This window comes from Strigops habroptila, chromosome 2 (genome assembly GCF_004027225.2).
Source record: "Strigops habroptila isolate Jane chromosome 2, bStrHab1.2.pri, whole genome shotgun sequence".
Lineage (NCBI taxonomy): Eukaryota > Metazoa > Chordata > Aves > Psittaciformes > Psittacidae > Strigops > Strigops habroptila.
Genome location: NC_044278.2, coordinates 17,089,510 through 17,103,617, shown reverse-complemented (window position 1 = coordinate 17,103,617; position 14,108 = coordinate 17,089,510). Strand labels below are relative to the sequence as shown.

Genomic DNA, 14,108 nt, shown 5'->3' with positions numbered 1-14,108 from the left:
TCTTTTCAAAAGCTTGCTGGTGGGATGCCTGCCAGCACTCAGGGATCCCTGAGAGAGAGAGAAGGATCTGGTGTTTTTGCTTGCTTCTGCCTGCCAGCGTCCGGTCTCCTGTACAAAACAAGCAACTAACACGCTATTGATGATGTGTTGAGGGGGGAAAAAAAACAGATAAATAAATAGAATCTGAAGAGTCCACTGAATGGATTCCATTGATGTTTTGCCATTCAACAAGGAAATAATGGCAGTAAAACCTGCGCTGTCTTTTAATCATACATGCGTTCACTTGACCATGGAGTGTGTTGCCTAAGTAGTTATGTCTTGCCAAAATCTTCCACACAAAAAAAAAAAAAAAAAAAGAAAGGAAAGAATTAAAATGCCCATTTTAGCTGTGTTTTGCATTTGACTGGATTTTTTTTTTTGTGGGACATCTCCTCTCATAATTATATGATTGTATGTGAAAATATCAACAATTCTAACAGAAACACCCATGAAGAGTGGGGGTATTAATCTGGAAGATGAAGCAATCCAAAGGAAAACAAGTTCATCACACTATGTCAGCATGTATTTTTGTAAGAGGAAAAGTCCCATGCAATGTAATAGAGAATTAGAATATTTTTCTTTCTGGCAATCTTTATTTGGCTGAGAAGAGGCATCAGCAAAAAAAAAAAAACCACCAAAGAAAGTCTCTGGAATAAGCAAAAATGGGGGAAAAGGGTTTGGAAGCTCAGAAATGTTAAAGAATAGGTGCTGTTCATGTTATGAATGACACCTATTTTACAGGAAAGAGACGGTGTAGAGGATGGAGTACATAGCTTGGCATACTTAAGGGGCACAGGGCTTCCAGGCTGTGCTGTAGAAGTAAATGTTCTGGTTTTGGCTGGGATAGAGTGGTACTTAGTTGCCAGCTGGGGTTAAACCATGTCAGTGAAGTTTGAAGTCAGTCTGTGGCCTCAGTCCTTCCATCAGTGGGGTTAAATTCTGAGGATTTTTGTTGTTGACCATTACAAAGATTCACTCTGAAGTGGAAGCAAAGAGCAACTGTGTCTTTCTCTAGTAAATGGTGCCTGTATAACAGCCAGGATCTGGCTTACTCTGTGTCTTGGATCTCCTAAATGCTCGTTCAGCTGATGGGGTAACGACCTATCTTGTTAAAAGCCTCTCTATAGTAGAACTGCTGCTTCAGGGTGGCGACTAGGCTAAAATGGTTCACAATTCAAGAAAACGACCTAATGAACATCAGTTGAATTCCTGAAGCTGAGCGTACATTTCTATTTCAGCACTAATGTGCAGTAAGCTTTGGTTAATTCAGTTTTAATGTATTTGAAGGGTAACTGGGTGCTCAGTACCTGACCTTCATGCATAGAAAACAAAAACTGTTTGTCAGCTGGGTCATAATAAAGTGCCATAATGTACTGAGAGCCCTTTGGGGTTTGAAAGATGACTGGTGCTTGGGGTCTCTGCTGCCTTGCCAAGCTCAGCGTAGAGCATAGGCAGGGCCTCAGGGGTGATGGAGAACATGGAGAATACACCATGGGGATCACTTAAGTCCTGTGAAATTTTTTCTTGCTCATCTTTCAAAGGGCAGCAGGCAGAGAGGTGCCAGCTACAGGCGATGCTGTTGTTGAAATAGCACTGAGACTTCAGCTGTGCTTTGCAAAGGAGGAGCACTCTTCCAGTGTTAATTTAGTTTCACAATAACAAGATAGAAGGCTACCAGTAATACTCATCTTACTTAGGTCTGACTGTAGGCAGAAACCATATGCTTAGCTTGCCTAGGTGAGTCAGTGCTAAGGCTTGGAGTAGCTGTCTTCCTGTTGTAGTGCATTTATCCTGCTCAGAAATAGGCCACATACTTTATTGGCTACAGTGATTTAACAAAATTGTGAGACTTAACAAATCTCTGCTACTCACAGGAGCTGAAGTTCCTACTCAAATAGTAACTCAGCTACTTTGTTGATTTGCGTCCAGAAATACCCCAAACAAAAGCAAATAAGGGGTCAGCACTTTCTGAAGAGAGACAGATGGGGAGCACAGTGCAGTGTGGTGTGCGGTGGAGGTCACGGTGGGATAGAAACAATTTCAAACTTGCATTTTGCGATACTGGATTGCAGCTTGGTTTTTCCACACTTGTTCTTTTCAAGCCAAGGTTTTTATTTCTGTGTATTTGGATCCGCTTTGCAAATCACAGATAACTATTTAGGTGAAATGGTGCATGATTGATTATATGCTATATAATACTCGGTGAAAAGATAGAAGTTGGTTACAGAAAATGAACAGAAGGGCAGGTGCCATGAAACTGGAATTTAAATGCTTCCGGGTAGAAGTGTTGTGATGGGGACAGCAAAGTGTGGAGTGTAATGGCAAAGTGCTACAAAGTTACAGGGTATCTTTAACTGATGGGAGCTGGGTACTGCGAGCAGGGAGGAACTACCAAAATCTAATACACATTGAGGAAATTGCCACTTTTAAATGTAGGCTAAAATTTCTGAACCTGCTTTCTCTGAAGTTAAGTTGTTTCCTCTAGCAAGCAACATTTAAAGGTCCTTCAGCTTTCTGCACTGTTGGGGTCTGCAGGGAAAGCGGCTGCTTATGCACATTTCTGCTGCAAATAAGGACATGTTGAGTGAGTTAACCAACAAGAAACACACGTGGAAGAAATCAGCCGAATCGGAATTAGTGATCGCTAAATGGGTGGGATACATAGGAGCATGGCCAGAGCTGTATAGGCTGTAGCTGCTGTGTGAGGTGGTTCTGGTGAGACATTCACCCCAACTGTGGCACCAGGGCTCGGTGTAAGTGCAGGTGTCACAGCTTTCCCTTCTGCTGCTGTAGGCTGAAACATTAGTGCTCTAGCAGGCATCTTGCAGAAAGCAGCATCCTGAAATGCGATGTGGCCTTGCACCTACAAGGCTCGACCTCTTTTCATGCTCTTCTCCGGAGAGTCAACAACAGAGTTGCTTTGCCTATGGGACCAGCAGTTAGCCCAGCTTCTTTATCCTGCTGGCGAGAAGCCCCTGTGAGACTTCATCAATTTCTGTCAGCTTTATAAAGATCTAGCTGGCTAACCACTCTCCAGGTTCAGTTTGTTTTGATGTTCGTGTTGTTTTCTTGGAAAGCCAGCCATGCCCCTGTCAGGATTATCATTGATGTTACACACTGTAAACAGAAGGCTATGAGGGACCAGACTGTGTGCCAGCAGCACTTGCTGGCTGCGGGCTTCAGTACTTAGGTGTGATGTACTGGTTTTATTTACTTACATATTTGTTTGCCCCTTACTTGGGTAGGAGATCTCTTAAACTATCCCTTAAACTGGTAGTTAATGTGTGTTAAGCATGTATTTTTACTGAGAGGTAATTGTGACATACTTTTTTAGATAAGGACACACACACACACAAGATAGGTGCATAAGTAAATACAATTTACCTTCTGATGCACTTGATTCAGCAGGTGCTTGTTGTTTGCTGTGCAAGGGCTCTTGTCGATGAGTCCTTTGGAAGTGTCGGGGTAACTACTTCTGGTTGTTTGCTTCAAATTCATGTATTAAAATTCACTTCTCTTGGGCAGGGAGTCAGATATCCCTATTGCACCTTTTAATGGCACTTGGGAAACCCTAGCTCATAGTGTCATGGGGTTCTACATCAACATTGCTATATATAAGTGCATGATTACCAGATGAGTGGCTGGCGATATGTCATGCTGCTGAAAAAGAGAGAGACCCTGATGTTTTCAGTGGCAAAACATGAAAAAACTACAGTGGACAGAGGTGTGGGAGAGCCGTGGAGCTTCTCACTCACTTATCTAGGGAAGCATGAGGGCTTTTCTGCTATCCTTCAGACAGGAGCCCATTTGTGAGCTGGAATGGCTAGTGTCTTTGCTTCGTGCTCTTTAACTGTATGCTGCTAGTTAATTGAGGCACAGGGTGGAAATGTTAAGATTGGAAAAGGTACATCCATGCTGTTGTTGATAATTGGAATAAATATCTAGAATCTCATCTGAGAGTCTTGCAGTAATGCCTCATGTATTTGTCACTGGTTTGTTTAAGTATCTATATGGTGGTCTTTTGTGTCTAAGCATTTGTTGTGAACTTCTGAATGTTTTTGCACGACAGGTCACAGTAATGAAAGGCAGTAGTAGGAATAAGGATCATTCGACAGAAGGGGAAGGAACTGGGAAGCGACCAAAAAGAAAGTGTCTTCAGTGGCATCCCTTGCTTGCCAAAAAACTCCTTGACTTCTCTGAAGAGGAGGAAGAAGAGGAAGAGGACGAAGATATTGATAAGGTAGACTTCCTGGGATGCTTTGCGCATAAAAGGTTAATGGTGGATCACATTCTCCCTGGCTGTGTTTTTATTTGGTTGCTTCTTGCTGTTCTTTTTTATGAAGAAGCATAGAAAATAAAAAGAGGTGAAGCTGTGCTCATAAGGCTGTAAAGGCAAGTAGTAAATAACTCAAAAAAAGCAAATTCAAAATCTTGGAGAAAACTCTTTTCTATTTTTTATTATTATTTCTAAGATTAAAAAAATACAAAAATTAAAAGGGAAAAAGAAGGAAAAGGCTGTCAAGAATTTTTATTATCGTTGCATGTGAAATTCAACTTACCCTCCAGAATATTGAGAGCACAGGTGGAATAATCTGTCTCTGGTTTTAACACTTGGTATTTTGTTATTGTTCAGTGATGCTGGCCTTACCCTTTTGACGTAAGGACCCCACAGTGTAGCACCTCACAAATGTACAGCTAACTCATCCTCTGTAACAAGAAGTGAGACTGGGTTATGGAGACATCAGGTTTACATCATGTGGGTAACATTCATATCTGCATCTCCTTGATGCCTTCCTAAAGCAGTAAGGGAGAGGACAATGCTGAGGAGACTGCCTTGAGCCATATACTGATAAGGAAGAGTGACCTTGACAAGGATAAGGAGGAGCCTGATCCTCTGCCAGTGCTTTCTGTTGATCTTACAGGTCACTTTCACAATGTGGTATAAAGTAGCAGTGTTTCACTTAGGTACAAGATGGTTTTCTGTTTCATACAGTAATTCGTTTCATTCAGTCAGAACTAGATGTCTGTGGTGCATCCCTTGTAGGAATGATATGCTGTCCTATAAGTGGAGGGAATGTATTTTGAAAGTATATTCTGTTGAGAGATTTACCCTCTGACTGGGCAGCTGGGCAGTGTCTGCACTGCAGCACTGCTCACAGGCTGAGTTTTGAATGGCAGGAGGTGGGGAAACAACTGTTACCTATGCATTTTCCTTCCCATGCACTCTGTAGTTGTGAACACACGTGATTGAGGTCCAAGGCAGCCCTTCTCACCTCATCCCACTGAGATGATTTCTGGGTTGTAGGAAGGATCTCCTCCCTCCAGCCCCTTCAGTAGAGAATGGTCCTCAGCTTAGAAATCTGCTTCACTTGCAAGTCAGAGTTTAAATCTTGCAGCGAACATGAATAAACCTTGGACCGTCAGGTGAGGAGGTTTGGTGTAGAACTCTGGATCTTCTGGACAGAATGGATGGCCTTTGGAGACAGCTGTGTCTGTCACGTACCCATGTGCATCTCCCTTGTTCACACACAGACTCTCAGTCTCCATGGGAAGTATGGATAACTGGATTTACACCCGTTCTCTTTTGGATCTGCTAGGTGCCACTTCTCGGCGCTGACAGTTTAGAGCAGGATGCTGATGAAACCGAAGATGACGAGTCCTCAGAGCAGCGAGCTCGCCGACCAATGAATGCATTTCTCTTGTTCTGCAAGCGCCATCGCTCCCTCGTGCGAAAAGAACACCCTCGCCTCGATAATCGTGGCGCAACCAAGATCTTGGCAGATTGGTGGGCTGTTCTAGATCCAAAAGAAAAGCAGAAATACACTGACATGGCCAAGGAGGTATGTTCTGTCTGAATGGTAGGTGTAACAGGAGTTCATTAAATATTTGTCTTCTGTTTCTCTGTGTATTAAATGTTTTCTGTGAAGTCTTTCTCTTCCTTGAGTTTCTCAGCTTCCCCAGTGGAATTATGGTGCCCAGAGAAGCTGCTATTCTTGCTTTGATTCACTTGGTCCTTTGGACCAGAATGAAAGGAAGGTGGTCTATGTACACAAACTAACCTAGCTCTAGTAGTCATTGGTACAAATAAGATACAAATATTGATACATACGCACTTTGTGACAGATATCATGTGATAATTCCTGTGGTACAAGCATTAACACATGGATAGTGGCTGTTGAAAACAGTAACATACAGTTCGGTGTTAGCTGACTAGTGATACTTGGCTCAAGCTGTGCTTTTGCTATCGATAATACAGATTGCTATTATAATACAGGTGGACCAAATAAAAAGCATAGTCAACAGATATTGACCTTTGTACCTTTGATGCTAAGGAATTAAAAAATGATTAGTGTTCTATGAAGTTTCATTAGTCTCTCCCTATGTATTGTTAACCAGTTTCTGATAGAGAACTTTGATGAGTCGAAGTCCAATACCCAAATCAGGGAGCAGTACGTAATCAGAGTCTCTTAACTGGGAGCAAGGAAAAGAGATTTTCCCCTACATTTCAAAAAATGTCTTTATGTGAGTTTGAAATTTAAGTGAGGCTTCTTAAGAAATAGTTTGCTTGGCTAAGCTGACCCCAAGAAGGCTGCAGATATCGTTAACAGAGTGAGAGAGGCACTTAGGTTGATAATGGTTTCTTAGGTTGATAACATCACCCCAAAAGAGATCCCTGTAATTACCTTATGCAAGTGCATAAGGCCTGGCTGTTCAGTAGTTCATGTGAGCATGGAAAAGTCCACAGGAAAAGCCACGTGTTCTGCATGGCAGGTTCTTTTTGAAGCAGGGTTTGTAATTCGCTGCCTGTGACACAGCGTCAGAATACTTAAGTTTCAGCTTTGTCCAACCGTTATTGATTTGTTCTGCATTCCGACTTATAAATTAGCAATGCTTCTTGAAATGTGTGGGAAAAGAGCAATTGGGAGGTGCAGTACAGATACAGAGGAAGGAAAGATGAAAATGGAGAAATAATTTTTGGAAGAAACAAAACTGATGTGATGGTGTTTCTTAACCTTTTGTCCTGCTGGAGGAAACATTCATTAAGGAGAAAAATAATGGCAGAACTTCTGTATGAAATGACAGATCTGAAACTATTAATCATATTGTTGTAGAAATCATTATTCCTGTAGTGATTTATTTATTTTTCTTGGCATGAAGAACAAATTGCATATTCAACGTCAAAGTGAAACAATAAATCTAAGTAGTTTACATCATTACAACTAGTTCCAAGAATGTGTAGAAGAGAGAGTGTAATTTTTATTCTTTGAACAGTTGTATGTTACAACAATAATTAGCAGCTATAATGTGCTATTGTATATATTTGGGCCTTCTTTACCAACAGGCCTATTCTCTGTGTGTGTATCGGTTGTTTTGTTTTAACACTCGCTTTTGTAGTTAGGCTTACTGCTGCGACTGTCAAAAAGATGTTAATGTCAATGCTAGTGCAAACCATTTATTGGTATTTTTCTTTTTCCTAAGGAGAGCTCATTTAAAAGTCAAGAAGGTGAATGCTTTTGGAAGGATATAAAATTGCCATTGTACCAATAATGTTCTGTTTGAGTATCTATATGTATAACCTCGTTGATGTTTAAAATATAGTGGGTGAGCTTCTGTTACTTAAATGTAGCTGTTGAGAGCCCTTTGCCTTCCAGTTTTCACTGCATAACCTCTATCCACTGCCCTGGCAGGGCAAACACCTCCCAAAGGACCCTGTGTCATATCTGCTACCCCCACAACACATAGCCTGAGCATCTGAATTGCTCCTCCAGAAATACAGATGGCCCTGACAGAAGTGGTCCCTACTACAGTGGCTACAACCCCTGCTGTTTTATAGTCTCAAGAATGCTTTTACTGCTTGAAGCCACAGCTTACAAAACCATTTAATTTAGATCAAGCGTCAAGCAAGAAGCTTTCAAGTTTCTTAACCTGCTTAGTACCAGCAGTGATTATCTCAGCAGTGTGCAAATCAAGGCATTTGTGTATTTACTTACATATGTCTAGCTGTATGTAAGATCTAGGATTTTGGAAGATTGTGAGGTACCCAAACTTTTTGCCAAGTGGAGTTATGAGAAGTTTCCTAGTGGTTTGAACGTCTATCCCTGATGCCCACGAAGAGGATAATCAGGTCTATAGTTCATTTAGGCACTCTAGGAAGATCCCATTATGTACCTGTCTGTACCTTGGGGTGCTTTAATTACCTAGAAGAACTGGCCGCATGCTCCTTCTATTTTCAGTCTTGTGGCTTATGCTCTCTCATAGCAACACTTGCCCTGGAGACCTGATGCTGTGCCTCCAGAGCTCAGGGTCAGCTTCTGCTGGTGTTTGCTTTAGGAGCAGGCTTTCTATTTGTATCCTGCAGACTTCCTAGATCAACTTAACTTTGAAAGTTTCATTATCTAGGATATAACCCAGTAGTTGGTAAATACTCCAAGTGAAACCACAAGTGTTCCTGCCATTTGTTAGCATTTCCCTTCACTGAGGGGAAAATGAATTCTGGCCACTCATTAATATGCTCCAGCATTTTTAGTTACTGCAATAATAGGGGGAGTGGTCCTCTGTTAACTCTTACAGGGCTTACAAGGAATATACAGATGCCTTGGAAAATATCCAGTGAGATTATCATTGTTCAAGTCCTGTTTCCTTGCTAGAAAACATTTCATTTTTAAATATGACTTTGCATCGCCAAGACCCAGGCAGTCGGGATTGTTTCCTGTTGGGAGCAGCCTGATAAACCAAGGATGCTGCTGTTCAATGCTGTTCATAGGGGCACTATCTTCCCCATAGTGTTTGGCCAGTGGTTTCACAGGTACAGTCAGCTGGACTGGGAGCTTGGTATCCTTGCTTTGGCAGCCGCCTTGGGGTACAAGGTAGCAAATGTTCTGGCTTGCTGGCTGGAGTCTGGCAACTTCACTGGGTGACGTATGGACCACAACGTGTAATGCGAACCCTGAGTCCTTCAGGAGTGAGAAATGAGTGTAGGATTTTCTGGGGAATTCTTTTCTTTTTGTTAGATGTCTGGGATTCATGTGACATTTAATAGCCAGTTGGTGGGATTTAAGCATACATTTAAAGTTAAGCACGTGCTAGCTGCTGCCATGAGGTGTAGCTGCAATATGCTTGCGAGCTCCTGTTTCCACCTCACTGGAGAAAGCAAACCTTTTTTTTATTTGGTGATGAAAGCAACTCAGGGAGTTGCACTGAAGTGCAGCACCTTTTTTAACCTCAGCTTCAAACTGGTCCTGCTGCATACCACATCTTTCCCTAGGCTTTCAAAAACCAGAAATGATACATCAGACCAATCCCGCAAACATATCCTGTGCTTTTTTACCTTACCTGGAACTGTGGGACATGGCCCTGCTGGGCTGTCCCTGCCGCTTGTGTGGGAACCAAGGTGGTGTCTTTGCATTGCAGGGTAAGGACTTTATTTTCTTTAGTGTCTTTAGAGGTGTCCGTAGGCTGGGTATGCTGAGTTGGTTTACTGCACAGTTGGTTGAATGGAGGAAAACAGTAAGCTTCACTATTGTCTTTGGCATTTTCTTGTTACTGTGTAGCTCATTTAAGTTATCTTCTCATGACCTGGCAAGCAGAATCTATCGCTTCATTTTGGGCCTTGGTCTAATAGTCACAAAAATCAATCCTGAAAGTCTTTCTGAGATTTGGATCAGGCCCCTTTATGCATTTTGTAAAAGTACTTCTTGGTGATTGTTTGACTTCTTACATTTTCTTTTTTTGTGTATCTTGAGTGTTGAAACAGTGAAAATGGATGATGAGTTGTCCTCCCTTGGTTTGCTCCCTCCCTTTCAGAGAGTACAGCTAGTGCTCACTTCTTTGCTTTGCAGGGGAAAAAAATCCGTTAATATACCAGCTCACTTGAATTGCTCTTGTTGGAAACTGATTAAAAGCTTATTGCTGCCTTGTCTTGCAAATGGCATGCATTCTGGTTCTCATTTGATGGGCAGCCTGTTGGCTTGTCAAATTGCTCCATAGAATAATTCAATTACTCAAAGCAGCAATGCTGATATGAAGAGCTTATGTACCTCATTGCTAGCAATTCTGTGCTTTTCACTCTGCAGTCTTGAAACATGATTTGTGAGTGGGCTGTGGCTTTAACAATGGAAGGCAAAGCTGCTCTGCCGTGTATTTCCTTTCTGCTTCTTCCCTTACCCCCTCCCCTTCCCTTCCCTCTACCAGGCTATTTTTGTGGTGTACTGAGCTCCCAAACCAAACTGAGGGAAAAGGAAAAGGAGTGAGGTGAGAGGTGTCACGGTCCTTAGTTTGCGGGTTTAATACATACACCCTGTTCAGAAAACACAGCATGTATGTAGGTCAGCAGTCCCTGCAGATTTTTATTATTTATAGCCATTTCTATAAATACAGGACTTCACACAGCAGGTTCATGTGGTGCTGTGCTTCTTGTAAACTGAAAAGTTTTTATCCTTGCTACAGTCTGGAGGTAGCAAGTGCCAGCTAATAGATTAAGATGGAAATGAAAGTAAACAATATACATGCGATGGCGATCCTGCCACAAGGCATGCCATTTATTGATCTGGGAAAGCACTGCAGTGACTCTCTATCAGAGAACAAGGTTTTCAGTGCTGTTTCTGTATTTGATACCCAAGGGACTTCGTTTTCCCCCACTCTGCATGTGTTTGTGTGCAGGCATGTACATAAAACATAGGTGCTCCTCTCTGCCATAATTGGGGTTGGTGACAGCTGGGTGGGTGGGAACATGTGTAATCATGGAAGAAACTTCCTGCAGCTGCCCTGCCATGTACTTCAGGATAAAACTGCTCTTTTGGTTGTTTGACGCCATTGAGATCTACCTAGTGCATGAGGATGAGATATTGGGTTCCGTCTCCCTGCGGTGAGCACTGGTACGCACTGGGTAGGCTCCCACAGCAGCCAGTGCTGTACACCCCTATCAGTTGTTAGGCAAACATTTGCAGCTGGAATGCGTGGCATGTTCCTCTGATTCGCCCGTTCACCTTGCATAGCAACACATTTAAAATACTGAAATGAGCTCTTTTAATTGCTGTTAACGCTCAAAAATCTTGTTTTGTCTGGTCAGCAGGACACTTGGAAAACATCACTATTGCATTCTGTGAATAAAATAGATCCCCATCATTCTCCCTACACCTCAAAATGTGTAGGATCCAGACCTTTTTCCCCACCCCCGATGTGTAGTCTGGCTTTGTTCATTTTGCTGCCACATACCAAGGATATAGCAAACAACTGGTATGTGTGCTGTGTCTCAAGGCCAAACAAAATTTTTAATGGGCCCAGTTTATTTTATGCAGCCATGAAGTGTGGTACATTCTAGAAGGAACACTGGGGTGATGTACTGGAAGTTACTGAAAATGAGATGGTACTGAAAATGAGTGGTTTATTTTTGGTGCCTGGTTTGGGAAAGCATACACTCAAATATTCTAAAATACAGAACCGTTAGAGAAAAATGAGTGCAAAGTAAGGAGCATCATGCTGCATTTATTGCTAAATGTATGTTTTGATTTCATTCAAGCTAGAAAGTAAACAAAGATTGTACCTGCAAAAGAATTCAAATAGCTGTCTTTGTTTCTCAGAGAGTGAGCATACAAGGACTGGGGAGCAGTTTGCAGAATCAGGACTTCAGCCTGCTCTGGCTGATAAACCCTCAGGAGAGGAAAGAGAAAACCCACCTTTAAATACAGCTCTACTATCTTAATATTTCTTCTTACTAAATTGTGTTGGCAGTCAGACTGTGAGCATGTGATTAAACTGTTAAAAATCAAGATATTTAAGGATTATTTACTGTATTAAATCCTCTTACATGCAGTGCACTCTGTTGTCCTGTGAACAGTATAATATCATGACTGGTAATTTTCCTTTTCTTTTCTAGTACAAGGATGCTTTTATGAAGGCAAATCCAGGGTACAAGTGGTGCCCCACTACAAACAAACCTGTAAAAACCCAGACATCCACTGTAACAAACAGGAAAAAGCTATGGGCCTTTGCATCAGATGCTACAAAAGACTTACCAAGCCCAAGGAAAGTGACGACAAAAAGTGAAGAAATGCCACAGCTTAACTTCGGGATGGCAGGTGAGATTTCCGTCTGTGTTACTCACATGTAGCATCCTCGTTTTGTTTGAGGATGTGGCATTGCAGTTGAATTGCATTTTTCTGTACTGCGCATGGTACTGTAGTACAAATACCTTTCATTTTCCAAATTAAGTTGCCAAGACTCTAGTTAAACCTCTGCATAACAACTTTATAAAATTTTCCTTACTGCGTGATTGCTTTCAGGAGTTGAAGGCAGATAAGTGGCATCATAAACCATACTCCATTCGGGGTCCAGATTTGATTGGGTTTTTTTTAATTCCAGTTTAGCTGCAGTTAGAGATTTTCATTTTCTAGTGGAAAAGGAAAATTCTGATTATTGTGCATTCTTTCTGTTTCATAGAGCATTGTACTATGTTTAGTAATTGATTTATGGTCACCTATAAAGTTGAAGGTGTTGACATTCTTTTGGATGAATATACAGTGGGAGCTAGATTTTCGTATTTAAATCAAGAGAAGTGTAGTTTAATTTTACTTAAAATATACTCTTCTGCCCATTATACCTTGGAGGGGCACATTCTAACTTTTAAACATTCAAAGAAGAAAAATCAAATCCATTAATAAGTGTAGGTGGACTGCCTGAACTGGTGAAAGGCAGATAATCTCTCACTGATACCCACAAATAGCAGAGCTGTTGCAATTATGACCTTGAAATACAAAGACATTACTGTTAAGTATTGACAGCTTCAGAACTTAACAGTCAAGATAGAAAATTATTTTTCCCCCACCATCCTTTTTAATTTTTTGTGGTTTAAAGTTTCTAATTTTATAAATACTGATGTATTTGAAAGTTTGTTCTATCCTACTTTGTTTAAGGCAAGTGTGTGGCAGATAGGACTTTTCTGCTTGGAGAGATTGTGAGCTGGAGAGTGGAAAATGGTTTTATGGAACAAGTGTAAAAGGACAAAAAGGGATAAAAAGGCGTGTATACCTTTTTGCTAGTATAGTGGTATGAAAATTGCTGTAATGAAATTCCTTCTGGCTATGCAGGAACTGTGAAATGTGATGAAAATAAAGTTTTTCATGCTACATAGTTATGATATATGGGAGGCCAGTTCTAAAAATCGCAAGTCCTATCATCCCATTCTGCTTTTGCTATCAGAGGAGTAATTTCTATGCTCCTTAAAGGTTTATTGACTTAACATAAAGAACAAGCCATAGGTCATGGTCTACCTCTGTGCTATCCCCCAGCGCTCTTGCTAGACTATCCAAATGTAGAGTTTCTGAGTAGAGAGAGATCTTGAAACATTATCTGTCAGAGTAGAGGACAGAGAACTTAAGAATTAATTAGGAACTACTCTAATCTGTTACATCTATAGAGCCATTCCCTTCTGAATGAAAAGGGCTGTTTTGTGTTACATGTGACTTTTTTGAAGTTTCTGTTTATTTAATTTTTTTTTTACTACAGACTGATTAATGAGTATAGTGATTCATAGGGGTCTCACTCCAGTCCTCAAGCCAGTGAAGACTGGCTATTTCTTGAGTGCAGCAATAGCTCATAAAATAACAACAGCTTCTGACAGAGATGTCAGCAGCATCCAAATCATGACAAGATAATCTGCCATGGATTACCATTTTATCAACTGTATACTAGTTTGTGCTAAATATGTTTTATTGTGTTGTTCTCTCCTTGACTTACTGTCATAGTTCAGTTCAACTCTGACTCTTCTATCTGGCCCAACCTCTTTTAAAATGCAGGCTGTATACTAGCTGATGAACTAAAATGTAGCTGAACCATCTCAGAAACAATTTTACCTTTGAAATGCCACTGGCTGTCTTGCATTTTCGTGGCAGATAGCTTCCTAGGACAGGGATTCTAGGATTCCAGAATCACTCCACGAAATCTGTTCTACTTATTGGTAGTTGTTAATCCTGTCTTGATTGCTTTTTACATATTACATTTCATTTTGGAAAATGTAGTATACAGAGAGTAACATCTTCCTTTCTTAAGTCCCAGACAGGCCATACCTCTTC

The 14,108-nt window shown here is 41.2% G+C and overlaps 1 protein-coding gene across 13 annotated transcripts in view; it reads left to right on the top strand.

Annotated features, from left to right (window-relative positions):
- The window catches only part of BBX (BBX high mobility group box domain containing), a 147,281-nt gene that overhangs the window by 82,518 nt on the left and 50,655 nt on the right, over window positions 1-14,108 (top strand). For all 13 annotated transcript variants that reach the window (XM_030471466.1, XM_030471460.1, XM_030471458.1 and 10 more), the window contains 3 exons: window positions 4,109-4,279; window positions 5,637-5,879; window positions 11,915-12,116. In XM_030471466.1, the coding sequence (XP_030327326.1) occupies window positions 4,118-4,279; window positions 5,637-5,879; window positions 11,915-12,116 (607 nt within the window). In that variant the 5' untranslated portion in view covers window positions 4,109-4,117. The remainder of the gene's footprint in view (window positions 1-4,108; window positions 4,280-5,636; window positions 5,880-11,914; window positions 12,117-14,108) is intronic.